The sequence below is a fragment of the Brachyhypopomus gauderio genome, chromosome 5 (assembly GCF_052324685.1).
Source record: "Brachyhypopomus gauderio isolate BG-103 chromosome 5, BGAUD_0.2, whole genome shotgun sequence".
NCBI lineage: Eukaryota > Metazoa > Chordata > Actinopteri > Gymnotiformes > Hypopomidae > Brachyhypopomus > Brachyhypopomus gauderio.
The window spans coordinates 14,565,882-14,593,620 of NC_135215.1; the positions used below are offsets into that span (position 1 = coordinate 14,565,882).

General features: G+C 46.0%; 1 protein-coding gene across 4 annotated transcripts; it reads left to right on the top strand.

Moving 5' to 3' along the window:
• The first annotated feature begins 30 nt into the window (after nucleotides 1-30).
• Nucleotides 31-27,709, top strand: LOC143514568 (mediator of RNA polymerase II transcription subunit 12). Of its 4 annotated transcripts, none has more exons than XM_077005903.1 (44): nucleotides 31-278; nucleotides 1,324-1,428; nucleotides 1,538-1,729; nucleotides 1,920-2,079; nucleotides 2,276-2,451; nucleotides 2,594-2,704; nucleotides 2,946-3,218; nucleotides 4,246-4,392; nucleotides 5,128-5,227; nucleotides 5,498-5,634; nucleotides 5,875-6,006; nucleotides 7,513-7,639; nucleotides 7,830-8,059; nucleotides 8,157-8,216; nucleotides 8,648-8,824; nucleotides 9,029-9,173; nucleotides 10,484-10,602; nucleotides 10,771-10,914; nucleotides 11,203-11,366; nucleotides 12,168-12,299; nucleotides 12,415-12,642; nucleotides 12,912-13,056; nucleotides 13,818-13,938; nucleotides 18,171-18,278; nucleotides 18,372-18,485; nucleotides 18,836-18,999; nucleotides 19,277-19,456; nucleotides 19,982-20,053; nucleotides 20,194-20,354; nucleotides 20,607-20,768; nucleotides 20,973-21,084; nucleotides 21,535-21,624; nucleotides 21,705-21,814; nucleotides 22,083-22,218; nucleotides 22,478-22,627; nucleotides 22,889-23,248; nucleotides 23,365-23,512; nucleotides 23,625-23,842; nucleotides 24,084-24,155; nucleotides 24,676-24,902; nucleotides 26,368-26,533; nucleotides 26,667-26,867; nucleotides 27,053-27,140; nucleotides 27,254-27,709. In XM_077005903.1, the coding sequence occupies exons 1-44, from the start codon at nucleotides 177-179 to the stop codon at nucleotides 27,289-27,291; spliced, it is 6,504 nt and encodes a 2,167-aa protein (XP_076862018.1). In that variant the 5' UTR covers nucleotides 31-176; the 3' UTR covers nucleotides 27,292-27,709. The 4 variants fall into 4 exon arrangements, with proteins under 4 accessions (XP_076862018.1, XP_076862020.1, XP_076862021.1 ...); XM_077005905.1 differs by having other exon boundaries at nucleotides 8,651-8,824; XM_077005906.1 differs by having other exon boundaries at nucleotides 32-278; nucleotides 23,625-23,836.
• Nucleotides 27,710-27,739: the final 30 nt, after the last annotated feature.

The following is a 27,739-nucleotide window of genomic DNA, read 5'->3' on the forward strand; positions in this document are numbered from 1 at the left end:
TATTCCAATCGATAATTCTTATTCTGCACACAGTGCTGGGTCTTTTGACTTGGCGAGTGTCTTCCCACAATTCACCCACACCGGAAGCAGAATTGTATCTAGAGAAAGGCTGCTGGTTAGAAACTGCTGGCTCGATCAATCCGAAAGGGGACAAACTGGGCTGCTATGCCGCTGGGATGATGGCTGCGTTTGGGATGTTGAGTTACGAGCACCGGCCCCTCAAGCGGCCCAGACTCGGTCCTCCTGACGTTTATCCTCAAGACCCAAAGCAAAAGGAGGTTAGCGCTATTTTACATTTATTATTGAGCTACGAGTTAACTTAAACTCGAGTAATGAAACGAGCACAAAGAAATGTAACGTTAGCCAGCCAGAGCTAGCTAACACCATCAGTAGCTAGGTCGGTATAAAAGGGATTGGACCCTTAACCAAACCCCCAGGCCTAGGTGTTCGCTAACCACAAATAACAATGAACCACCAAACGGCTCGACATGCAGTCGGTGTGCTTGTCAAGACGTTGTGTGTTCACCGCTTCTTATGAAGCTAACGTTAGATAACGGCTGCACAAGTAAATAGCTAACGCCAACTGTGTGTGTTTAGTTGTTTCATTAGCTTTCTGAGTGTGTAGCTAGCTAAATAGCTAGCTAGTTGTCAATAGTAATTTCAGTGCAATTTAACTGTACCCTAACCCTTGCTAGCTGGCTAGTTTAAAATGATCAACAACGCATTCACATTTAAGCTTACCAACAGTTCGTGGAAGTCTGTGGGCTTTAAAATGAACAGCTAGCTAGTAATCAGTGTGAACTAGTAATGTTAGCTTGCTACAGTTTAGCTCAGATGTTTAAGCTGCTCAGTTCGTGAGAACGTGACGTGTGCAGTTGTGTTTGTTTACAGGGCAGTTAACCCAGCTAGGTCGCTAACATGTCTAGGTTTCTGACTAGTTGGCCTACTTGGCAAGCTATTTGACTTTCATTTTATTAGGCTCTAAAACAGCACTTTAATGTACCAGCTAATTAACAGTGTTAAACTCGGAGAACTGCTGTACTCTATAGTCTGGCAGGTGTTTGGCACTTATTTGTGTAACGCCTACCGCAGAGACCGTGTGTACTTCTGTTATGACAGGTTATGTAAATGTGTGCGGGGTAGTAAGACATCTGTACGAAATGAGCATTATTAAATGGCAGGATAACTGTTTAACCATTTGCATGATCGTGATTATCTTAAGTGTTTTTATAGGGAGATACATTGTAGACCTTATTTGCAGGTGTTTCATATGCCACGTTCATTTATATATGCAGTATTACAAATGTTTTGCTTATTGCACAGGATGAACTGACTGCTTTGAACGTCAAACAAGGATTCAATAACCAACCAGCTGTATCCGGGGATGAGCATGGTACTGCTAAAAATGTCAACTTTAACCCCTCCAAGGTAAACCTCTGAAAACTACCGCCACTGTGCATGCATGCCGCATCGTTCACCCAGAACTTTATTTCAGATTGAAGGCTCTTCATTTATTTATTTATTTATTCCTTTTTAGATCAGCTCAAACTTCAGCAGCATCATTGCAGAGAAGCTTCGGTGCAACACATTCCCAGACACGGGCAAGAGGAAACCACAGGTCAACCAGAAGGACAACTTCTGGCTGGTCACGGCACGATCGCAGAGCTCCATCAACAACTGGTTTACAGACCTGGCTGGGACCAAACCTCTCACTCAGCTGGCAAAAAAGGTTAGTCTTCATCTGACATGCAATCTCACAACAGACCTCAAAACTCACTGCCACTCATTCTGTAAATCTTGCAGACTTGCTTTCAGAACATAGCCCCAGTTAATGAACACATCTCTGCTTCACATGAGGTCTTTCAGTTTTAGGTGGCTTGTTCTTTGGTGAATGATGTGTGTCTATCTGAATATACCAGGTCCCCATCTTCAGTAAGAAAGAGGAGGTTTTTGGCTACCTGGCCAAGTACTCTGTCCCAGTGATGCGTTCTGCCTGGATGATCAAAATGACTTGTGCATATCACGCAGCCATCACTGAAACTAAAGTCAAGAAGAGGCATGTCATTGACCCCTGCATAGGCAAGTGCACTGTTAATACCTATTAACATTTAGACTAATGTTTAGTTGTTTAAATCCATGCAGAACTCCAGTTTGAGGGAAATTTATTATTTGTGGTTTGTTTTTTGTCATGTATTTTTATTTATTTATTTATTTATCTTCTCCACAGTAATTGGGCTCTGTCATTAAAATGTCTCTGTCTCTCTCTCAAACACAGAATGGACTCAGATAATTACGAAGTACCTCTGGGAGCAGCTGCAGAAAGTGGCTGAGTTTTACCGACAGTCTCCCAGCCAGGGCTGTGGCTCCCCTTTGCCTCCCCCCCCGGCCGAGGTGGACACTGCCATGAAGCAGTGGGAATACAACGAGAAACTGGCCATGTTCATGTTTCAGGTTGGTTCCTCTACTCTCATGGGGGGAGGAGTTTGACAACAAAGATCAACAAGCTTGTCTGTCCTGATGTAAAAGAGAGAGACCAGTTCAGTGAGAGCTTTAAGTTTTTAGGTGAATGCATTTTTCTGTCTTTCTCTGCTAGGACGGCATGCTGGACAGACATGAGTTCTTGACCTGGGTGCTGGAATGCTTTGAGAAGATTCGGCCTGGAGAGGATGAGCTTCTCAAGTTGCTGCTGCCACTCCTTTTACAGGTTGGGCAAAGCAATAACTTAAGGGTGTTCCACGTTTTACTTCCTAAAACATGTTCACATTTACATAAAAATGCCTTTTGTGTATTGTCTAGCTTTGCAAATATTCATTTTTTTACTTTCACATCTTGTATAATGTTATTATAGTCACAGTATTAGAAGTTCATTTATATTACCTTTTCTACCCCCTTCACTTTCTCTCTCTCTTTCTCTCTCTCTTTCTCTCTCTCTCTCATACTCTCAGTACTCGGGGGAGTTTGTGCAGTCAGCCTATTTATCAAGGAGACTGGCGTACTTTTGCACACGCCGCCTCACTATGCTGCTAAGTGAAGGGAGTCTGGGGCCCAGCGCAGGGGGACACCCTCCCCACGGTATTTCAGGCCAGCCAAGCAATGCCCTACCCCCCACCCCCACCTCCCAGCCCGCAGGGGGCGCCCAGCCCCAGACGCCCTTTACTGATTTCTACATCTGCCCCCAGCACCGGCCAGTGGTGTTCGGACTGAGCTGCATGCTCCAGGTAGAGACTAAATAACTACATTTCTAACTGAGCTGCAATAATGCTGCACATAGAGCAACTTCACTTATTTCTGAGGAAAAGTGTCCTATTATCTAATAATAATAATGATAGTAATAATACATATATAAATCAGTCATTTATATGGTTGTGGAAATGTAGAAAAAAGAGATTAGTCTTAAGTTCTGCTTTGAATGAGGAAAGTGAGGCATAGGCATGAAGTGATTGAGATAAATTATTCCAGAGTTTATGTTCCCTGACACTACACCCGAAGGATCTACGTCTGAATTTAGGAGTGTGAAGGGGATCAGCGTTGGACGCCCAGAGTGCACGAAGAGGAGAGTAGAGATGGAAAAGGTCATCAAGATAAGAGGGACTGAGACCATGAAGGGATCTATATGTTAACAGTAATGGCATAAATTAATGCACTGTGAGACCGGTCACCAGTGTAGCTGAATAGAATTGGAGAACATGGGCTGGTTTGTTGCCATGAGAAACGACCCCTAGCAGCTGAATTGTGAACATGTATCTTGGAGGATGGAGGGTTCTGTTTGGAATACATATGAGGAGGGAATTGCAACATTTCAAGAGGTGAAGAGACAAACACATGTAGCGTCTTTGTGTCTTGTTTGGCGAGAGCGGGACTGGAATTATGGGTGTTGTAGAGGTGAAAATAGCCTGTCTTGAACTAGTCGTACGGGACTCAAGGTTGCAGACTCTTACAAAGAAGATATAACAGTGGTGCAGTCTGGGTTGAGTTCAAAATCAGGGAGGTTAGAGATGATTGATTTAGGTCTAGCAAGTTGTGTTTTCCCTGGGTTTAATTTCAGAGGCTTTCTTGGATTTAGTGGGGGGTGTGGAGCAGGTAGATTAAGTTCTAATGTAGATCACCATAGTAACAGCAAGTAGTGAATTTATCATCCAGAAAGCCAACACCTAACGGTGTTCCAGACTGGTGTGTTTCCCCCTGAAGACCAGCGGGATTGTGGCGAAGTGTTGAATGTGTTGCTCCTCTCCCTGTGCTGTGCAGAGCATCGTCCTGTGTTGCCCCAGCGCTCTGGTGTGGCACTACTCGCTGACAGACAGCCGGAACAAGACCGGCTCCCCGCTGGACCTGCTGCCCATCGCACCTTCCAACCTGCCCATGCCAGGGGGCACCAGCACCTTCAACCAGCAGGTATGCCTTTCCCTTCACTCCACATCTCTAGCTTGGCAATCACCAAGCCTTAAATGACATGAGACAGGCATGATTATTTATTGCAAGGATGCAAACTTTACTGTTGAGCAGGCAGGTGTCTGGGTGTCAGTGTGTTTGAGCAGCTGGGTGTCCGTGTGTTGAGCAGGCAGGTGTCTGGGTGTCCGTGTGTTGAGCATGCAGGTGTCTGGGTGTCCGTGTGTTTGAGCAGCCGGGTGTCTGGGTGTCCGTGTGTTTGAGCAGCCGGGTGTCTGGGTGTCCGTGTGTTTGAGCAACCGGGTGTCTGGGTGTCCGTGTGTTTGAGCAACCGGGTGTCTGGGTGTCCGTGTGTTTGAGCAGCCGGGTGTCTGGGTGTCCGTGTGTTTGAGCAGCCGGGTGTCTGGGTGTCCGTGTGTTTGAGCAACCGGGTGTCTGGGTGTCCGTGTGTTTGAGCAGCCGGGTGTCTGGGTGTCCGTGTGTTGAGCAGGCGGGTGTCTGGGTGTCCGTGTGTTGAGCATGCAGGTGTCTGGGTGTCCGTGTGTTGAGCATGCAGGTGTCTGGGTGTCCGTGTGTTGAGCATGCAGGTGTCTGGGTGTCCGTGTGTTGAGCATGCAGGTGTCTGGGTGTCCGTGTGTTGAGCAGGCAGGTGTCTGGGTGTCCATGTGTTGAGCAGCTGGGTGTCTGAGTCTGGGAGTCCATGTGTTGTCGGTGAGTGTGCTGTGCTCCACTCCACCGCAGGTCCGTGCCAAGGTGAGGGAGATCGAGGAGCAGATCAAGGAGAGGGGCCAGGCTGTGGAGTTTCGCTGGTCATTTGACAAGTGTCAGGAAACCACAGCTGGTAGGTTCCCCAGGAGGACGAAGTGTTTCATGGCGCAGACGGTTTGGCAGCAGCGCGGAGTCAGAGTGCGGTGGCTTTGATTCTCTGCTCTTTTGAAACCTCTTTATTAATGTGCTTATTATTTATCTATGTATAGCTGTGTAAGTAATAAAATATTAATCAAACGTGTGAATGAATTGATCTTTTATCCTGTTTTAGCGGACGCCTTGTGGCTGTCTTGTGGAGTGTGATGGGGGAAAGTCGGCGTGTCTTTGTCTCTGTCTTGTGCAGGTTTCACCATCGGGCGAGTCCTGCACACGCTGGAGGTTCTGGACAACCACAGCTTTGAGAAGTCTGACTTCAGCAACTCGCTAGACTCATTGTACAACCGAATCTTTGGGTCGGGCCAGAGTAAAGATGGGCATGAGGTAACAAGACATCCCCTCTTTGGGAGAAAGGGGGTTAGTGATGGGGCAAAGATTGCTGCAGCAGAAGCCAGGAATCTTTGCAGTGATTAATGGGTGTGTTTACACATGTTAAAATTTGTGTGTGTGTGTGTGTGTGTGTGTGTGTGTGTGTGTGTGTGTGTGTGTGTGTGTGTGTGTGTGTGTGTGTGTGTGTGTGTGTGTGTGTGTGTGTGTGTGTGTGTGTGTGTGTGTGTGTGGCAGATGAGTCCGGACGACGACGCTGTGGTCACCTTGCTGTGTGAGTGGGCTGTGTGCTGTAAGCGCTCAGGCAGACACAGGGCCATGGTGGTGGCCAAACTGCTGGAGAAGAGACAGACGGAGATTGAGGCAGAGGTGGGTGAACACATAAAATGAATTTATTTCAGTAATTCAATACAAAAAGTGAAACATATTATATAGGTTCATGACAGAGTGATCAATTTTTCAAGTTTGTATTTCTGTTAATGTTAATGATTATGGCTTACAGCCAATGAAAAAGCCAATGAACAAAAACAGAACAACATAAAACATCTGTAAAGGTTTACTAATCATTTAAAATGGTCCCTTAGTCTGGTTCAGTAGGCTACACAATCATGGGGAAGACTGCTGACTGCTGTCATTGACACACTCCACAAGGAGGGTAAGCCACAAAAGGTCATTGCTAAACAAGCTGGCTGTTCACAGAGTGCTGTATCCAAGCATATTAATGGAAAGTTGAGTGGAAGGAAGAAGTGTGGTAGAAAAAGGACCACAAGCCACTGGGATAACCGCAGCCTTGAAAGGATTGTCAAGAAAAGGCCATTCAAAAAATTGGGGGAGATTCTCAAGGAGTGGACTGCTGCTGAAGACAGCACTTCAAGAGCCACCACACAGAGACGTATCCAGGACATGCGCTACAACTGTTGCGTTCCTTGTGTCAAGCCACTCATGACCAAGAGACAACACTAGAAGCGTCTTACCTGGACCAAGGGGAAAAAGAACTGGACTGTTATATTCCAAGGTGTTGTTTTCAGATTAAAGCAAAAAAAAAAAAATCAAGGTCCCAGAGTCTGGAGGAAGAGTGAAGAGTCACACAGTCCAAGCTGCTTGAGGTCTAGTGTGAAGTTTCCACAATCAGTGATTGTTTGAGGAGCCATGTCACCTGCTGGTGTAGATCCACCGTGTTAGATCAAGGCCAATGTCAGTGTAGCCTTCTGCCAGGAAATTTTAGAGCACTTCATGCTTCCTTCTGCCGACAAGCTTTTTGGAAATGGAAATTTCATTTTCCAGCAGGACTTGCCACGTGTCAGCACTGCCAAAAATACCAATACCTGGTTTAATAAGTATCATTGTGCTTGATTGGCCAGCAAACTCGCCTGACCTAAACCCCCATAGTGAATCTATGAGGTATTGTCAAGTGGAAGATGAGAGACACCAGATCCAACAATGCAGAAGAGCTGAAGGTTGCTATCAAAGCAACTTGGGCTTCCATAACACCTCAGCAGTGCCACAGGCTGATCGCCTCCATGTCACACCGCATTGATGCAGTAATTTTCAGTAGGCCGACATTTCTGAATTAATTATTTTCTCAAGAGGGTAATCCATAATATTCAAATTTTCTGAAATAATGACTTTTGGGTTTTCATTGGCTATAAGCCATAACCATCAGCATTAACAGAAATAAACACTTGAAATAGATTATTCTATTTGTCATGAATCTGTATAATACATGCATTTCACTTTTTGTATTGAATTACTGAAATAAATGAACTTTTTGATGATATTCTAATTTATTGAGCTGCACCTGTATATGTAAACTGTTTGCAATAAACATCATTCTTGTGAAATAAACATCATTCTCATCTGCCTGTCCCCACATAGCGGTGCGGGGAGTCGGAGGTGGTGGATGAGAAAGGCTCCGTGTCCTCCGGCTCTCTCTCGGCTGCCACGCTGCCCGTCTTCCAAGACGTCCTGCTGCAGTTCCTGGACACGCAGGCCCCTGTGCTCAGTAAGTTCCTGGCCACCTGCCTGTCAAAGTGTGCTTGATGATGAGCTCACTTTACTAAATGTGGTAAAGGCTGCTTGAATGTTTTCATGCCGCTTATTACAGTCATGAATAAACTATCACGTGTTTGCTGACTGTATTGACATTCATTTTCTTCCTGTCTTTCTCTCCCTCCCTATCTGTCTATCTCTAGCTGAGCCTGGTAATGAGAGTGAACGTGTAGAGTTCTCTAACCTGGTGCTGCTCTTCTGTGAACTCATCCGCCATGATGTGTTCTCCCACAACATCTACATGTGCACACTCATCTCCCGCGGTGACTTGGCCTCTGACTCCCACTTGCCTCGCCCCCGGTCTCCAAGCGACGAGCCCTCCGACGAATCAGAGCGCAAAGAGCAGGATGCGGGAAACAGCGTCAAAATGGAGGCATGTGACCCCTCCCCACCCTTTACTGGGAATTTGCTCACTGCTTCTACATGCACTATTTGGATAAATTGTTTCATCTTCACAAACTTTTCTCCAGGACGCTGGTCTATCTGAACCCATGGAAATAGATCACAACTCCAGCGCAAATTTTGATGAGGTAGGAACAGACATGGTGTGATCAGTATCAAGTATGCTGTATACATACATAAAGTATATCCTTTATGAATCATTCCTCGACAATGCGCAATCCAGACGGTCATTACTCTGTGCATGCGTCCCTGTGTCCTGGCTGCATGGCGTCGCGGTCACTCCTCTGAGCGTGCGTCCCTGTGTCCTGGCTGCATGGCGTCGCAGTCACTCCTCTGAGCGTGCGTCCCTGTGTCCTGGCTGCATGGCGTCGCGGTCACTCCTCTGAGCGTGCGTCCCTGTGTCCTGGCTGCATGGCGTCGCGGTCACTCCTCTGAGCGTGCGTCCCTGTGTCCTGGCTGCATGGCGTCGCGGTCACTCCTCTGAGCGTGCGTCCCTGTGTCCTGGCTGCATGGCGTCGCGGTCACTCCTCTGAGCGTGCGTCCCTGTGTCCCTCCCCAGCAGATGTTCTCCCCTCCGATGCACTGTGAAGCCAAGGGAAGCCCCTCGCCGGAGAAGGCCGTCCCAGAGCAGGACGGAAAGAGTGGCGTTAAAGAGAAGGGCATGGACCCGGCCTTCCCGCAGGTGTACGAGCAGCCGAGACACATCCAGTACGCCACGCACTTCCCCATCCCACAGGTGAGCAGCTCCTCCCTCTCCAACCCCACCCTTTCCACATACATGGCCTGCTGTGGGATTAACATGGCGGTTGTGGTTCAGGCCTTGCTAGGGGAGGACCGGAGGGTGCAGGGTGGGGTTTAGGTCCTCCTCATAGAGGGCAGCGGGGTGGCTGTGTTCTCTGAGCTCCCGTGTGCTCTGCTGATGAGCTGGTGTGGCTTTCAGGAGGAAAGTGCCAGTCATGAGTGTAACCAGCGCCTGGTGGTCCTCTATGGAGTGGGCAAGCAACGGGACGAGGCTCGGCATGCCATCAAGAAGATCACCAAAGACATCCTGAAAGTGCTGAACCGCAAGAGCACAGCCGAGACCGGTAAGGATCCCTCCAACACACACAGGAACACGCACCCTTTCTTCTAACGATTAGATGAGGATAGTACGTTATCATGCAATTGTATTACTAGAAATAAACATGTACTAAACAGTAATTAGAAGTTTATTGATGTGACATTACATGTGACATGTGATGGTATATATCCAGTAATTAATTAACAAAACTGATTTATTAATTGCCAACAGCTGCATGATATGGACAAAATTTCATACTAGATATGCATTCTACATTTTACAACTTTGTTGAAATACAATTTAAACACATTGGTCTTCGGTGAATGTATTATGATTAACTATCACCTCTGCTGTTTTCACCAAATCGTTTATATTTGTTTGAACATGTTCTGATTTGCTAAAACACCTACTTGATTATGTATCCGAACATCTGAGCTTGCTCAGGAAGCTTTCCGTGCTCGTTAGAATGCTCATTTGCATATTGTGGCCTCCCGCAGTTTCAGTTTTGAGGTGCGTTCCTGTCTGCCACTAATGAGGGCTGCTCACTGTTTTGTTCATCACATTTATTTTTGCACTTAGTCTCATCATTCACTCTTCAAGTTTTGAAACACCTTGAACACATTGACCTTTGTGAATTTTGAGTTTTCATATAAGTAATGTGTATATTATACATATATATTGAGAAGGCATGGGTGGAAATAATAAATGTATTAATTATGGAGTACTTTTTTTGTAGTCAGGTTTAGTAATTTTATTTTTTGTTCAATAGAAGCTGCAAGATCCTTTTCTCTCATTCATTCTCTATTTCACTTCTCACTCTCACCTTCCCCTCTCTCTCTCTCTCTCTCTCTCTCTCTCTCTCTCTCTCTCTCATTTATTATATATTTTATATAATTTTCCTTTCACATATATATACATACATACCTATGTATGTATATCAGTTTAGATGCATACCTTTGGGCCTATTGCTATGCTAACCATGCCATTATTAGCTATGCCATTATTTGCTCATTATCTCCCTGCTAAGTGCTTGACCCCTGCAGGGGAGAGCAACCCTGGGCTGGCTGTGTAAGTTTTAATGGCTGTGTAACTGAACAGCCTATTATTTTACTCAGGCAGGATTTAGCTGCACTGCTGCCCCAGTGCTGTAACCAGCATGTCAGCATTACAGTTTTCAGTATGCTTGCTGTGCACTACACTCTGCCATGTCTGCGTTCTTTAAAAATTCACCAGGCATTTTTAGTGCTGGTAAAGACTACTAAGAAACCTATGTCCCTGAGAGACTAGGAGTCTAATGGCCAGACAGTTCAACCGGTGTTTTCTGTGTACCACCAGGAGGTGAAGAAGGCCAGAAGAGGAAGAGGAGTAAGCCAGAGGCCTTCCCCACTGCTGAGGACATTTTCTCAAAATTTCAGCATCTCTCCCACTTTGACCAGCACCAGGTCACCTCTCAGGTGAGACGCAAACACGGTACACCTTGATTCCTCTTATTAAGCTTGAGAGACTGGACAGTGATGGCACAATCCAGAGGAGGAATGACAAATAGCTTTAAACACATCCATAAAACCTTTCAAAACACTGGGATTGTTTTGTTTATTTTTACCTCATTGTCAATTTAACAGGTGTCCAGGAATGTTCTGGAACAGATCACCAGCTTTGCCTTAGGGATGTCCTATCACCTGCCCTTAGTCCAGCACATACAGCTCATCTTCGACCTCATGGAATACTCACTCAATATAAGTGGCCTCATTGACTTCGCCATTCAGGTACCAGGCAGCAAGCAGGATTATTAAACCTTATGATTATTTCATTACTAAATTTCTAAAGCGGTTTTCAGTCCATTTGTTTCATAATACACATGTTGTGCATGTCTATGATGTTTTTGGTGCATTATATGGTGCTTTAATATCAGGCCTTTCTGATGTGATTCATTGATCAACCATAGCATGTAATGTGTGTGTGTGTGTGTGTGTGTGTGTGTGTGTGTGTGTGTGTGTGTGTGTGTGTGTGTGTGTGTGTGTGTGTGTGTGTGTGTGTGTGTGTGTGTGTGGTAGCTCCTGAATGAGCTGAGTCTGGTGGAGGCCGAGCTCCTGCTGAAGTCGTCCAGTCTGGCGGGCAGCTACACCACCAGTCTGTGCCTGTGCATCGTAGCTGTGCTGCGGCGCTACCACTCCTGCCTCATCCTCAACCCTGACCAAACTGCGCAGGTCTTCGACGGGTATGAGCTCTGCACTGACTCCTGCAGGCAGATTCCTTAGAAAAATAGACAGGTCTAACCCAGAGATGTTAACATGGAGTGAATTTAAGTTAATTTTCTAGGGATGCACTGGATTTGATTCTTTTGAATTTGGATGGAGTTTGATTTGACCAAATTTGTTAGGTTTAAATCCATCTGGAGCTGAATTTGGAGCCGGATTTGAACATGCACATGCACTAGAAGACCATGTTCTGAATTGCATGCACAATATGAACTCTGAATGGTAGCAAATGAGATTTAAAAAGAAGTCAAATGGTTTTAATTCTCGACAAAATGTCTCGACAAAACTTCAAACCACTAAAACGAATTACTGGAAAAAGAAGAAAATAGTCAGTGGATACCATGGCAATGGTAAGCTGCACATAGCAGTAGTGGTGGTGTACAAAAATAATAATTTAGAGGCCCATAGTCCCATTGGTCTTAGTAAAAATGTATTCCCTTATTGGAGATGACAGTCCGTTAGTATTTCTGTCCTCATTTTCATTTTATATATAAACACCTTCCTGTTATGGGGAGAGATGGCTAGTTAACGTACGGTTAGTTTCCCCTCCTCCTCATAGCAAACATTCCAAAGCGAATGCTATTTCACCGGCAGTGACATTTTCTTTTTGTTTTATCAGATTGACACTCATAATGAACTGTGAATGGTGGAAAACCATTCACAAAAATGCTCTGTCCTATTTGGTGGTCACTACCGTTTATACATGTTCGCTGCATTTAAAATATTGGGTGTATAATGTTAGTCTGGGGTCTGTGTGGCAGGCTTCGGATTGTGGTGAAGTCAGGAGTGAACCCTGCAGACTGCTCCTCAGCTGAGCGCTGTATCCTGGCCTACCTGTATGACCTCTATACCTCCTGCAGTCACCTGAAGAGCAAGTTTGGAGAGATCTTTAGGTGAGGCCTAAGACAGTCGAGTCAGAATACGTACTTCATTGTCTTCCTCTGCAAATTTCTGATGTTTGTTTATCGAGGGCATTTCTGCATCTGGCTTTATAATTTTTTGTTTTAGCGAGTTCTGCTCCAAGGTGAAGAACTCCATTTACTGGAACATTGATCCATCTGACTCCAACATGCTGTGGGACCAGGTGTTCATGATTGATGCTATAGCTAACCCTTCAGCACACAACCTCAACCACTCAATGGTGGGCAAGATTCTCAATGACAGCTCGGCCAACCGCTACAGCTTTGTGTGCAACGTACTGATGGACGTGTGTGTGGACCACCGTGACCCTGAGAGGTAGGCAGTAGAAAACTCTCTATCTGTGTGTTAGAAGCTAGAATAGAAGAAAAGTAGCAACCAGCCAGAGGCCACGAGCCTTGTGTCTGTGACACCATCTGGATTTTACCAGAGTGTGCAGTATTCTGGTGTGCTGAGATATAACTAACAGGGTTTCATGTCTTTCTCATAGCATTATGCAGCACTATCAGAATCTGTTAATGCCTATTTCCTTTTGAAGCCAGTGGCACTGATTTTGTATTTCTCCCTGTTTGGGTGTGCTGTGGCAGGGTTAATGACATTGGGATCCTGTGTGCGGAGCTGACGGCGTACTGCCGCTCCCTGAGTGCTGAGTGGCTGGGAGTGCTCAAGGCCCTCTGCTGCTCCTCTAACAACGGCAACTGTGGCTTCAACGACCTTCTCTGCAACGTGGACGTGAGTGACCTCCCGTGCATGTGGTGTTCCTCCAGGCCAAAGCTCGTGGACATGCTAAGACATTTGCAGACCCATTTTCACTGTATTCCTTTGCAGATTAAGAGACTGCCAGTCGGTCTGAATCTGAGAAAAGCAAACAAGATCAGACAAATATGTGAAAGTGAAAAATGCAGCTGGTCTCTAGGGCTTCAAACAGAGCTCTTACTGAGGGGATTTCCCTCCTTTTCTTTTCATTTAACACGTACTTGTTAATGTGTGTACATGCCTGCGTGAGAAATAAACATTATACAGAACACCTTGTGTGTTTACCTTGCGGCTGTCATGTTGCTGCAAATTTAAAAGCCTCTGACATCTCCTGCTATGCTCTGAGCAGGTGTGTCTCTGCCAGAAAGTTTTAGAACAGTTTTAATAAATAGTGAATGTGTTGGTGGAACCTTCTGCTGGTGTGTGAAGCAGTAGGACATCTCACACCCTTCTTATGCTGCAGTAACGAGAGCTGATTACTAAAGGAGGGGAAGCTTCAAATCCCCTCCTATTCCACTAATGTAGACTTGTATTCATTTGGAGTTCTGTCACACTGAAAAGCACAGACACCCTATTCTATTACATGTCACTCTAATTATAGGTTTGGCTTGTCCTGTCAGAGTTATTATTGGTGTCGAGCCTCGAGCTGAGTCAGGCCTTAGTTAAAGTTGGTTCACATTGTCCATAAGGTCATTCACATTGTCCATAAGGTCATAAGGTCTTTCCCTGTCCTACAGGTGAGCGATCTATCATTCCACGACTCCTTGGCTACATTTGTGGCAATCCTCATAGCTCGGCAGTGCCTCCTGCTGGAGGATCTGGTGCGCTGCGTGGCAATCCCCTCCCTCCTCAATGCTGGTACAGTACTGACCCATCATGGCACACTGAACATTGTTTGGTAGAGTGATTGTTGTTGTGATGATGATTTTTTGTGTGGTTTTACATTCTAGTAGTCTTGTTAGACATCACTAGGTCATAAGGTATTGATTCCGCTTCCAAATACTGTGGATCTTCTAGGTAAGCTACCATCCTGGATTATAGTATTTACAGGAGGTGGCATACAAACTAAGCACACAATAATGGCGTAGGAAATAACAGCTGTGACACATGATAGCAACAGGTTAGAGGGCTTTTAGAGGGGCCATCACAGTTCTCACTCTCAGGCTTTTTGAAGTCACCACTAGCTGAGCTCCGCTGTATATTTCTGAGATCTCAAGAGTCACCATGAATTGCCCGTTTGATGTCTTTGCACACAACAACCTTTTGTGCAGCAGCCAGAGAACCAACACACAGTTTTTCTCTCAAGTAAATATCACTACAGAGTCTCAGGCAGCCCCATGAGTGTCAGCTGCATGTCACATTCTTTTTTGATAGCACCATCTCGCACGCCATCTATGAAAGTACCACATCATTGTGGTACATTTCAGAGAGACACTCAGAAACACACAAAACCTGTGCATTGTCTGATTGTCTCTCTGTCTGATTTACACTACTTATGTGGGAGTGAGCATGAGCATGCTGGAGCAGATCCCCCCCATTACATACACAACAGTGAGCTATGATGGACATTAGATTAGATTCAACATGTAGAGGTACAAGACAACGTAATGCAGTTTAGCATCTAACCAGGAGTGCAATAAGCAGCAAGTGCATAATGTGCAGAATCGACGTTATGAAGTATGTGCAGAAAACAGGAAGATATGTACATAATGTACAGCAGATATATTATTGAATGTACTATAAACATAATATACAGAAATTAATTAATATACGGGTCATGGGGGCAGTAGCCTAAGCAAAGAGGCCCAGCTCTTCTTCTTCTAGCTCTTCTGGTGGGATACCGAGGTGTTCCCAAGTCAGCCGAGAGATATAATCTCTCCAGCATTTCCTGAGTTTTCCCCGGGGTCTCATCCCAGTTGGACATGCCCGGAGCATCGGTGGCATCCGGACCAGATACCCAAACCACCTCAACTGGCTCCTCTCTACATGGAGGAGCAGCGACTCTACTCCGAGCCTCTACTGGATGACCGTGCTCCGTAACTTATCTCTAAGGCAGAGCCCAGACACCCTGCGGAGAAAACTAATTTCAGCCGCTTGTATTTGCGATCTTATTCTTTCTGTGTCTACCCAGAGCTCGTAAGAGTCGGAATGTAGATTGATCAGTAAATCGAGAGCTTTGCCTTTTGGCTCATCTCCCTCTTCACCACAACAGTCCAGTACAGAGTCCGCAATACTGCAGCCGCAGCACCGATCCACCTGTCAATCACTCGTTCTGTCCTTCCCTCACTCGTGAACAAGAACTCGAGATACTTAAACTCCTCCATTTGAGGCAAGGACTCACTCCAGACCCAGAGAGGGCACTCCACCTTTGTCTGACTGAGTACCATGGTCTCAGTTTTAGAGGTGTTGATTCTCATCCCGGCTGTCTCGCACTCGGCTGCAAACTGATCCAGTGAGAGTTGCAGGTCTCGGCCCGATGATGTCAACAGGACCTCATCATCCGAAAAAGGAGAAGCAGAATCCTGAGGCCACCAAACCGAACCCCTTCCTCCACTTGGCTACGCCGAGAAATCCTGTCCATAAAAGAATCGGTGACAAAGGGCAGCCCTGGCAGAGTCCAACTTTCACCGGGAACCAGTCTCACTTATTGCCGGCCATGCGAACCAAGCTCCTGCTCCGTTCATACAGGGACTGGATAGCCCGTAGCAGCAGGCTCCGTACCCTATACTCCCAGAGCACCCCAAGAGGAATCCCCGAGGAACATGGTCGAATGCCTTCTCCAAAGTTGAGCGAACTCCCATGCACCCTCGAATACCCTCGCAAGGGTAAAAAGCTGGTCCAGGGTTCCACAACCAGGACGGAACCTACATTGTCCCACTTGTAACTGAGACTCAACTATGGACCGGACTCTCTTCGTCAGAACCCCTGCATAGACCTTATCAGGGAGGCTGAGTAATGTGTTCCCCCAGTAGTTGGAGCACACACTCCTGTCCCCTTTCTTAAAAAGGGGAACCACCACCCTGGTTTGTAAGTCCAGAAACACTGCCCCCGATCTACACGCGATGTTGCAAAGACGTGTCGGACCGGACAGTCCCACAACATCCAGAGCCTTAGGGAACTCAGGGCGGATCTCGTTCACACCCGGAGCCTTGCCGCCAAGGACTTTCACAACTACCCTGTTCATCTCAGCCCGAGTGATGGGCAAACGCCCATCCGAGTCCTCCAGCTCTGCTTCCTCTGTGGAAGGCGTGATGATGAGATTGAGAAGATCCTTGAAGTATTCTTTCCACCACCTAATGACATCCCCAGTCGAGGTCAGCAGATCCCCAGCCCCATTGTATACCCCAAAAATACCCAAGTTTTTACCTCTGACAGCCAAAGCCGCAATCCACTTGGCCCTCCTGTACCCGTCTGCTGCCTCCGGAGTCCCACAAGCCAACCAGGCCCTACAGGACTCTTTCAGTATGACGGCCTCCCTTACCCGAGGTGTCCATCACCAGGTTCGGGGGTTGCTGCCACGACAGGCACCGGCAACTTTGTGGCTCCGGTCTGCCGCATTGACAATGGAGGCACGGAACAAAGTCCACTTGAACTCAATGTCACCGGCCTCTCTCGGGATGCGGTCAAAGCTCTGCCGGATGTGGGAGTTAAAGACCTTTCTTACAGGTTCCTCTGCCAGACTTTCCCAGCAAACCCTCACGATACGTTTGGGTCTGCCAGGTCTGTCCGGCTTTCACGCCCGCCATCTGATTCATTTCCAACGACACGCAAGTCGGATGCAAGTCTGACGACACGTTTACAAAATCAATCATCGAACTGCGACCTAAGGTGTCCTGGTGCCATGTGCACTTATGGACACCAATGTGCTCGAATATGGTGTTCGTTATGGACAGACTGTGATGAACACTGAAGTCCAATAACGGAACACCACTCGGGTTCAGATTGGAGAAGCCATTCCTCCCAATCACGCTCTTCCAGGTCCAGGCATTTCATCCCTGCACACCTTCAAGAAGAGTCTAAAAACCTTCATGTTTAGATCTGCTTTTAGTTAAGAAACTCTAACTCTGTTCCATCTTATTTACTTTATTACATTATGTTGTCTGTCATTTTATAATTTGTCACTTTATTACATTATTTTATTTTGTTTGTTTCCTTTTTATCTTTAATTTATTTTAATATATTCTTTCTTATCTTTGCTTCCTTTTAATGTTTCTTTTTAAATTTATTCTATAAAGCATTTTGAGTTGCATGTATGTATGAAAGGTCCTATACAAATAAAGATTTATTATTATTATTATTATTATTATTATTATTATTATTACAGTAATTGCCCACATGTGCATTGAAGGCCCCCAGCAGAACAATGGTATCCCCAGAAGGGACACCTTCCAGTATCATCTCCAAGGACTCCAAGAAGGCCGGATACTCTGAACTGCCATTTGGTGCATAAGCACAAACAACAGTCAAAGCCTGTTACCCAACCCGAAGGCACAGGGAAGCAACCTTCTAAACGTGTGCATCTAAAACGCATAAGGATTACTGGGGGACGGATTTAGTAAAGACGCAGCTTGGAGGAAGTCGCAGTTCCACAATCTGCTTTTCTTGGTTCTGAGGCTCCTGAATCGCCTGTCTGAGAGCAAGAAGACAAACGGTCTATGAGCAGGGTGGGAGTCTTTTATGGGGGGAGGATTCCTTCAGGGTGAGAGGAGTCCTTCAGAATGCTGAGTTCTTCGCGTACAGCGTTTCCTCTGAACATCCTCAGTGGGCTGTTTTCACCACTCACTGCATTGCCTTTCTATCTGCAGCAGTGCAGTTTCCATACTAGCGTGTGATACAGCTGGCTAGGAATTTTCAGATGTTGCATCAATAAAAGTTCACTAGGATGGCTGAAGATGGGTGGTGTTTCTTTAAGTGTCCTCAGGAAAAAGAGGTGTTGGTGGGCATGCAAGACATGTTAGACATGTAACACAAACATAGATATATGTTCATATTTTATGATGGAATTCTCTTGCCCATACCTGATTCCTCATGTGTGTAACTAAAATAATAATGGTACAAAAATAATGGTTTAACTTGTGTGTGTCACTCAGCTTGCAGTGAGCAGGACTCTGAGCCTGGAGCCAGACTGACCTGTAGAATTCTACTTCATCTCTTCAGAACCCCTCAGAGAAACCCCTGTCCACAGGATGGCAAAGCAGGTAACAAACATGACTCAGCCTAGAGGAAGTGACTTTATCTTATTGTACCTGTAAATCTATGAACTGAGTTCTGGGTTCTGATGACTCCTTTAGATAAATCTACAGTGGGCATCAGGTCATCATGTGATCGCCATCTGCTTGCTGCGTCTCAGAACAGCATCGTAGTGGGTGCAGTCTTTGCGGTACTAAAGGCTGTTTTCATGCTGGGTGAGACATTTTAAAAGATTGTGACCTTATAATTTTTGTAGTATATAGTCTGGTGGTAAATAGAAAATTGCTGTAATCATGCATATACCCTACTGAACTACTATGCCTATGGACCAAATTATTTTGGTCTTTGACGGTGTTGAATTTTCAAGCTACAGAATAAGTTAGTTATTATTTTGAACTAATACAAGTACATTGAATAATGATTGAAATGATAACTGAGCTATTCTTTTTGCTGATGTCATTTTTGATCATTGTAAGGAAAAGATGATGGTCAAGCTTATAAGCACTTTGTTAGAGTTAAGGTCTCAGAAAAGCACAAATGTTCATTAACTGTGTGCGTGTTTTAGGAGATGCTGAGCTGAAAGGCTCAGGTTTCTCCCATCCTGCTGGGCTGGACGATATCGGAGAAGATGACATGGGGTCCAAGAAATCTGGAGGGTGTAGCGTCTCCATAGAAACAGCCAGCCTAGATGTTTACGCCAAGTATGTGCTGAAAAGTATCTGCCAGCAGGTGAGGGCCTTCTGCAGGGATCTCCATCATCCTGTTTCAGTCTGGGGACGGTGATCTCCTGTGGTTAAAACAGAATGGCAAGACTGTGGGTAGGTTTTGGGTTACTGTCGGAAAAACACAGACCTTGTGCTTAGAAGAAGGTCTTAAAATATATACGGTACAGGACTACAGGACTTGTCACCTCTGTCCAAACAAATCAGTTAGCGGCTGCCAAATAGAACAGAAACTCTTGCTTTTTCATTCCAGAACTATCACTCCTTCATTTTTGTTCTCCCAGGAGTGGGTTGGCGAGCGCTGTCTGAAGTCTCTGTCTGAGGACAGCAGTGCCCTGCAGGACCCAGTGCTGGTGAACATCCAGGCCCAGAGGCTGCTGCAGCTAATCTGCTACCCACACAGACAGCTGGACAGTGAGGAGGGAGACAACCCTCAGAGGCAGCGCATCAAACGCATCCTCCAGGTTCCCACACACACACACACACACACACACACACTGTACGTTAAAAGGTATAGTTCCTTGTGTGTGCATGACTGTGCACAAACTGAGCACCCGTGTGTGATAGAAATGGCAGAGTTGGAGGAGATATGTCCCCACAACAAAGGTGTGTGTAGCTGACATGTGGACTGACCTACCACACTATGTCTGTCAGGGCAGTAATTGTGCAGTGAACCCCAGGCTGTCCGGACCGGCTCTTCCCCAAGAGTCCTGAAGGTCACTGCAGTCAGGCTGCTACCTGGGGTGGGGAGTAATGTGGCATCAAGGGGTCTGTTTCTTCTCTGACAAGGTTACTCCAGTGCTAGTCTTCTGGCACACGTACACTAGGGAGGAGACTGTGAGCTGTCAATCAAACTGAATCTGTCATTTTTAGAAAGAGATTGAGGAAGATCACGTCACAATAAACATCCATCAGTACTTGGCTCACTTGTACACACACATGCACACACAAACAGGCATTTCATGCAGTGTGTGGTTTCTTTCATACAGAACATGGATCAGTGGACCATGAGGCAGTCTTCTCTTGAGCTTCAGCTTATGATCAAGCAAAGCTCAAATAATGTAAGTCACTTCTAATGTAAGTTCACACTTATTCAGTTCACTAGAAAGAAGTGCACACTCACTTTTCTGGCAGGACACTGTATGATATTGGTCAATTGTTAATAGGTGAGATGTTGATTGCTGTACACTGATCTCTACAGGAGTTGTATTCCCTGCTGGAGAACATTGCCAAGGCAACCATCGAGGTTTTCCAGAAGTCTGCTGAGATGAACTCCAGTAACCCTTCTTGGAATGGAGCCACTGTCTCAGGCAGCTCCGTTTCCAATAGCAACAATGCCAGCAAGCTCAAACCAGTGCTCAGGTGAGTGACCCCAATCAGGACTTAGCAGAAACCCCAACCACCTCTGCCTCACTGAGTTTCCATTTGACAGTGTTGATGAATCTTTATCGGTGCTGCTGCGCCCTTCTGGTGACCTTTCTTTATATTAAGAGAGTACAGCGAACGCACCTCATCGCTCAGTGTCGTGGAGGTTCTAACATGAATCAGCTATTCCCTGCTGGTGTTGGGAGTGTTGTGTCCAGCTGGTGTTCAGTGTCATGTGCTTGCACGCAGTTCGTCGGAGCGCTCAGGCGTGTGGCTCGTGGCCCCTCTGATCGCCAAGCTGCCCACCTCCGTGCAGGGGCACGTCCTGAAGGCAGCGGGTGAGGAACTGGAGAAGGGCCAGCACCTGGGCTCGTCGTCCCGCAAGGAGAGGGACCGTCAGAAACAGAAGAGGTATACAAGATGCCACAAATGAAAACATCATCATACAGTCATCTCCATTTGTTACGAACCACCTAATAACTGTTCATTTGTGCTCAAGGTCACTACTGTATTGTGTTCCATCTGTACTTTATCCACATTCTCACTGTTTGTAATCTGCACTGCTGGTCCAGGCTGATTGGTTCTATCTCTGCTCTGTTGGGGTGTGTGTTGCAGTATGTCCCTGTTGAGCCAGCAGCCCTTCCTGTCTCTGGTGCTGACGTGCCTCAAGGGCCAGGATGAGCAGAGAGAGGGTCTCCTCACCTCTCTCTACAGCCAAGTCCAGCAGGTACTACTGCAGTGTTATAGACAGGATGTCATTCATGTGCTGTTGTTTTTTTCTTTTCTTTTCTAATGCAAAGGTATAGAAATCTTGCAAGATGAATAGATAGTTTCAGTCATTCCTCAAATACTGATGCTACACCCACTGCCAGCACACACACACACACACCCCATCTCAGTTTCCTGACCAGAAAGGGTTAGTCACAGACTGATGACATAATTCGTGTGGAAAATCTATTTATTCCTCAGTATTTTCCATTGCTGTCTGACATTTGCCACACAAATCTGAACTTGTCCCCTCTCCGTTCTATTTAAAAACCGTGGGGGCTCATCACTTTCCAAGGCTTGCGGATCTTTGGTGCCGTTTTTGAAGAGTTTGCCCAACAGTGCCAGCAGATAGACATGTGGGAGTGGTGTGTGATGAGACTGACGTGTTGCATTTGATTGTTGGGTGCAGATTGTCACTAACTGGCGTGAGGACCAGTACCAGGACGACTGCAAGGCCAAGCAGATGATGCACGAGGCTCTGAAGCTGCGGCTCAATTTGGTATGGACCCTGACTAATCTTTCTCTTCATTCACATGGTTTGCTCTATTCTGGTCACTCACCTCCTGTCACATGATCTAGGTGGGTGGGATGTTTGACACGGTGCAGCGAAGCACACAGCAGACCACTGAGTGGGCTGTTCTTCTTCTTGAGATCATCAGCAGTGGTACCGTCGACATGCAGTCCAACAAGTGAGAACCCACTGTTTATGAAACACTAGGATGGTCCATAACCTCCTCTACGGTCTCCAAATAGTTACAGTGGTGATATTCAGTACACATTGGTGTATCTTTCCCCCTAAAATCTGCAATGGCTCTATCATCTATCCGTTACTAATTTGTGCATTGTGCATATTGAGTGGCTAACTGATGAATGTCAGTAACATGGTATAGGATCCTGTATTTTGGGTCTAGGCTAGTCTCCCACTCTCTTACTTGTGTCTATGTCTGTTGTGGTCAGTGAGCTGTTCACCACCGTACTGGACATGCTGAGCGTGCTAATTAATGGCACACTGGCTGCCGACATGTCCAGCATCTCTCAAGGCAGCATGGAGGAGAACAAGAGGGCTTATATGAACCTGGTCAAGAAACTCAGGGTAAGATAGCACTGGCCTGCCCTCAGTACGCTGATATGCACTAACACGCATGGCTCCTTCACAGAACCAAGATCTGAATCTCCTTAACAGGAGTGCTTTTACTGTGGCATGAGCTGATTGACAAAATCCTGTCTAATGTTTATTTTTATCATCAGTAATGGCAATGAATAATCATTGGTCTTCAAATACTATGACCCCATATCCTAGCTCTAAAAGGTGCTTCAAGAAGCTGTGATGACTGTCCTATTGTGCTTAACAGAAAGAGCTGGGCGATCGTCAGTCAGAGAGTCTGGAGAAGGTCCGGCAGTTGCTGCCACTACCCAAGCAGACCCGTGATGTCATTACCTGTGAACCCCAGGGTTCACTCATAGACACTAAGGGCAACAAAATAGCTGGTTTTGAGAAAGAGGTGCGCACTACTCTATTGTCCTAATATGTAGTACTTATTTTAATATAAACTTACATTGTTATATTTTGCTTATTATTTTATTATACTTATTTACTTTTACTTAATTATTCCATAGTTGTGTAAAAATTGTGATTTTGTTAAGTGACTTATATACAGCAAATCCAACAAATTATTACCTCATTGTCAATAATTTGCATGGTCCATAATGTACACATGATTCAGGAGAGGTTGAACTTCATCTCTGTGAGTTTCTTGTTGCAGGGTCTGCAGGTGTCCACGAAGCAGAAGATATCTCCATGGGATGTGTTTGAGGGCCTGAAGCACTCTGCTCCGCTCTCCTGGGGCTGGTTCGGCACGGTGCGGGTCGACCGCAAGGTCACTCGCTTCGAGGAGCAGCAGAGGCTCCTCCTCTACCACACCCACCTGAAGCCCAAGCCACGCAGTTATTACCTGGAGCCCCTCCCCCTGCCCCCGGAGGAGGAGGAGCCACCCACCCCTGTGCCACAAGAACCGGAGAAGAAGATGGTGGAGATGGTGAAAAATGAAAAAACCGTGCCCAGCGTGACCACTGAGAAGAAGAAGTCCAAGAAGAAGAAGACTCCATCCACGAGTAAACCAGAGGTGGGTTAATATGCTAATGGACAGCTGCCCATTGACTTTTAAATTGAGTTTTGGTTGTGGTCTACAAGCTCAGTAATAATGTGAAACCTCTCAACGTACTTGCCTGTCTTGTCCAGGACTACACGGCTCGTAGCTCAAGTGTGCTGTCCTACGGATCAAGCATGAACCCTGACATCATGAACATAGGCCAGCCCAACCATTACAGGGCAATGAACTACAATCAGCCACCTATGCTTTATACCCAGAATCAGCCTCTTCCTCCAGGTCAGGATGGCCAGAGATCCCCACCTCCACAATCTCCAGCTTCACTGTGAACTAGTGACTCCAAACACACTGTTTGCTGTTTCATGGGTTTTTTTTTTCCCCCCATGCACAGGTGGGCCAGGTCTGGAGCCACCATACAGACCGCGGACCATGCCCATTAATAAGATCATGCCCACACGGCCCACCTACTCGAGCATGATGCCCAACATGCAGGGTGGCATAAACATGATGCCCATTGACAACAAGCAGTACCAAATAGGATTCAAACCACAGCCCGCCATGCCCCAGAGCCAGAACCTCCGCCAGCAGCTCCAGGTCAGACTGGTGAGTGTAAGTACAACTGTCCAGAATCCACTCCATAGAAACACCAGCCAAGCACTGGAGACGTTCACGTCACTTGCTTGAACCTTTTCAAGTCTCACTTCATGCTGAGCATGTTGTCCATACAAGTGCATGTGAACCAAAATGTCCCTGGTTTCAATTTGGATAAGAGTTGTTGTCTTTAAGACTTTTGAATGTTGCGGCGGTTGTTGGGGCGGGAACATGTCTGCTCATTACTGGTGTTTTTCAGAACCAGAGCTTAATGGGACAAATGAGGCAGATGGCGCCCAGTCAACCGTACACATCAATGCAGCCAGCCCAGGCGAGTGCTTCCTCATACATTTTCTTTCCCTTCAGCTCCCCTGATAAAGGTTCCACATGTACAGCAGTAACAGTGCCTTCATTCTGCTAAATTTAAATGAACTGTTGAGTCACCATGATCATGCTTTCTTGCTTGATCAATAATTAAGGGCAGCTGTGTGTTCTGATGTTTCAGGAGTTTGCTCTCATTTAATTTTTTTGGTATCAATTAAAGATATTAAAACAGAATCACTCCCACTAAGTGCCACATGCTCCAGGAAGTCATAATCTGTGTTTAAGGAAACATTTGGTGCAGTTCTGCATACAGTGACAACTGGAGAGTCAGATTATATTACACAGGCACTCTAAGATTTTCCTCTGCAAAGCATTTTTAATGGTGGAATTAGGTTCATATGTCAGGAAAGTGGGTCACCTACTGGCCGTTAATACTCTTGAATAACATCAACAATGTTGTTGTGAAGAAATGGAACATTCTGTAAAGCAGTCTTTGAAGAAACTCACCTTTGCTTTCCTCTCTGCAGAACATAGGCTATACCACCTATGGCTCTCACATGGGGATGCAGCCGCACCCCTCTCAAACTGGTGCAATAGTTCCTTCCTCATACGCTAATCAAGGCTTCCAGGGAGCCCATCCTGGTACAAACCCTGCGGTGGTAGACCCTCTAAGGCAGATTCAGCAGAGGCCCAGTGGATATGTCCACCAGCAAGCTCCTGCTGCCTATGCACACAACATGCAAAACACACAGAGGTTGGTGAACCCACACACTGTGCCATGAACTCATGCTCTCACAGTCTGCAGAATCATTTCAATCCCAAGTATATTCTGCTGCAAAAACCACACATACATACACACACACGGTTGTAGTAAGTAATATGCTTGCACAACAGTTAATTCACTCAGCCGTAGGGTTGCAACGGTATGAGATTTTCACGGTATGATAACCGTCTCAGAAAATACCGCGGTATCACGGTTATCACAGTTAGTTTGTATATTATTAAAAGATACACTGACCCTTAAAGAAATTACACGTTTTTTTTTGTTCAATTAACTATTTATTGTAGAAACCTGGAACTATTGTATACAAAATGCCTCCTTTAAAAAAAATAAGCTGTAAACACGTTTATATAAATACTGCAAAATTAGAGAAACCTAAATCAGGGATTTCAGTACAATTATTTAAGTTTAAATTATTTAATATCTGATAAACTCAGCCTGGGTCAGTGTCTGATCAACAACTGTTGTAAACGTCCGTTGTACTGCCAAGTTAGAATATAACCAGATACTGCAGAAAGAGATGATTTATTTCTGACATGATCCTTACAATAGAGATTTCTATTTTAAGGCTTTCACACCAAGTCTGGTTTTAACATATGAAAAACAGGCACGTTAGAATTTGAAAATGAACGCATGTAAATTAATGGCGTCTTTCACATCCAGTGAAAGCAAGGACCATAAAAAGCTAGGTTTATTCTTTTCACTAGTGACCGTAGCGCGCGACTCCGCACAGTTATCTCGTATCTCGTTAACAAATACGAGCCTCTTGTAATTCCAGGATGAAACATGAGAAAACGTGAAGACGTTAAGATTGGGCGTTTTGAAAATAAACAACCATTAAATAATGTGATGAAAAAGCGAATTATTTCGAGTATATGTATAAATATTTAACTTTATTAAGTTTAAGGTGCTGGGAAATATTGAAACGGACCTTTAAAGTTACGTACAAGTACTTTAATTCCACCTTGTAAAGGTGTATGAATCCTGCAAACATGACTTTGTTCATTGCGCTGAGTCGCGGCGCGCGCAAAGTTACAAAATTCGAGAGGTGCACGACCTCGCGAATCGACAGCGCGTGAGACCCTCGCGCACGGGCGGAGTCACCGCGATTACGTCATTTTCGCCGCCGACTTTAGATTAGCTTTTTTTTGTTAAAAAAATGGTTAAGTCTGATACACTTTCTGCCATTCTCACCGCTGTGCTGAGTAGCTGAACCAGAGCGGAGTTGCGCATGCGCGGGTCAGTTTCTCCGCTGGCTTGCTTTTTACCGGTAATAAGCAAACGCACACGGTATGATAACCGTGTATTTTAATACCGTGGTATACCGTGAAACCGGTTACCGCTGCAACCCTACTCAGCCGTTACCCATCTCGACTGCACAATCTGAAACGACTGGACGCCAGTCATAATCCGAACTGCTTCCCAATGTCGGCCATAGGTTTTCCCATCAGACCATGCAGCAGGTTCCCATGATGCACAGCCTGGGGCAGGGTCACATGGGGGCACAGGGTGTACACCCCAGCATGAGGACCAACCAGCAGATGCTGGACCAGCAGCAGCCCCAGCAGGCACAACAGCAGTTCCTGAGGCAGCAGACCCTCCGGGTACGACCACTCTTCCCTGTAAAAACCAATCTGCATTGACCAGTCACACTCTCTCTCTCTCTCACACACACACACACACACACACACAGTGCCCACTTGTGTTTTCACACACGTGTGGTGTTCACTCCTCCAGCAACAGCAGGTTCCACAGCAACAGGTCTCCCAGCAGCAGGTCCAGCAGCAGGTCCAGCAGCAGGTCCAGCAACAACAGGTCCAGCAACAACAGGTGGCACCTCAGCAGGTCCAGCAACAGCAGGTGGGGGCGGCACAGCCCCCAGCTCAGGCCCAGAGCCAAGCCCTTGGCATGCAGCCACTGCCTCCACAGCAGCCCATGGTAAGCACTCTGGTGGAGCGGGTGGGGGGGGGGGGGGATGTAGGGACCAGAGAAAGGATTTACCCACCACGTTTATTAAGGTCTAACAAATATTTAATGCATGAGGTGGCACTTTGCAAATCAGAGAAGCTCTGTTTTTGGCCAGTTTGGTTCCTGATGGCAGCGATGCACGACTGTGTTTTCAGTTCCCTCGACAGGGGCAGGGCATGCAACAGACACAACAGCAGCAGCAGACCGCAGCGCTGGTCCGACAGCTCCAACAGCAGCTATCGAGTAAGCGTGCAGCTCTACACCCTCTGTTTAGTCAATAGCGGTCATTCTGTCGTTTTTATTATTTGTTGCAAACACCTTTTGATTGGCATGTATTTTTTTACCCCCTACTCCAGACACGCAACCTGGACAGAACACCAACTCGTATTACTAAGAGTGTGACAGGATGCTTTGTGGAGGAGTGTGTCTATCCTTTCCAAAATGGACTAGTGAATTCCTGAGTCTTCATGCTGTATGGATGTATGAGCTGAGCACTTGGGTGGGTGGAATGGGGAGGGGGGAGAGAGAGAGAGAGAGAGAAGGGGAGAGATTCTCGATTCAAAAGATTCCCAGACGATCAGTCATCTGACCACAGTGCTGTATCTTGTCCCAGAACTAAACCCCACACTTTCCGATGTGTAACTCCAGAATCCTGACGGATTGTGCTGTTAACTAGTGATCATGGAGAGCAAATGAAGACTATGTAAAGTTAAAAAAAAAGTACAGGAAATTAAGAATGCAATGTTTTTTTTCCCACTTTGTACAATTTTTCAGTTTCATGTATTCTCATTAAAAAAAATCATGTGTTTTTACATGTTGTCCCCGACTGTGAAGTTGCACCC

Excerpts from the sequence above, each read along its gene's own strand:
- LOC143514568 (XM_077005903.1), top strand. The coding sequence starts at position 177 with ATGATGGCTGCGTTTGGGATGTTGAGTTACGAGCACCGGCCCCTCAAG. Across the intron at positions 4,393-5,127 it reads CCAGCACCTTCAACCAGCAG|GTCCGTGCCAAGGTGAGGGA; the intron begins GTATGCCTTTCC and ends ACTCCACCGCAG. Across the intron at positions 9,174-10,483 it reads CAAGAGCACAGCCGAGACCG|GAGGTGAAGAAGGCCAGAAG; the intron begins GTAAGGATCCCT and ends GTGTACCACCAG.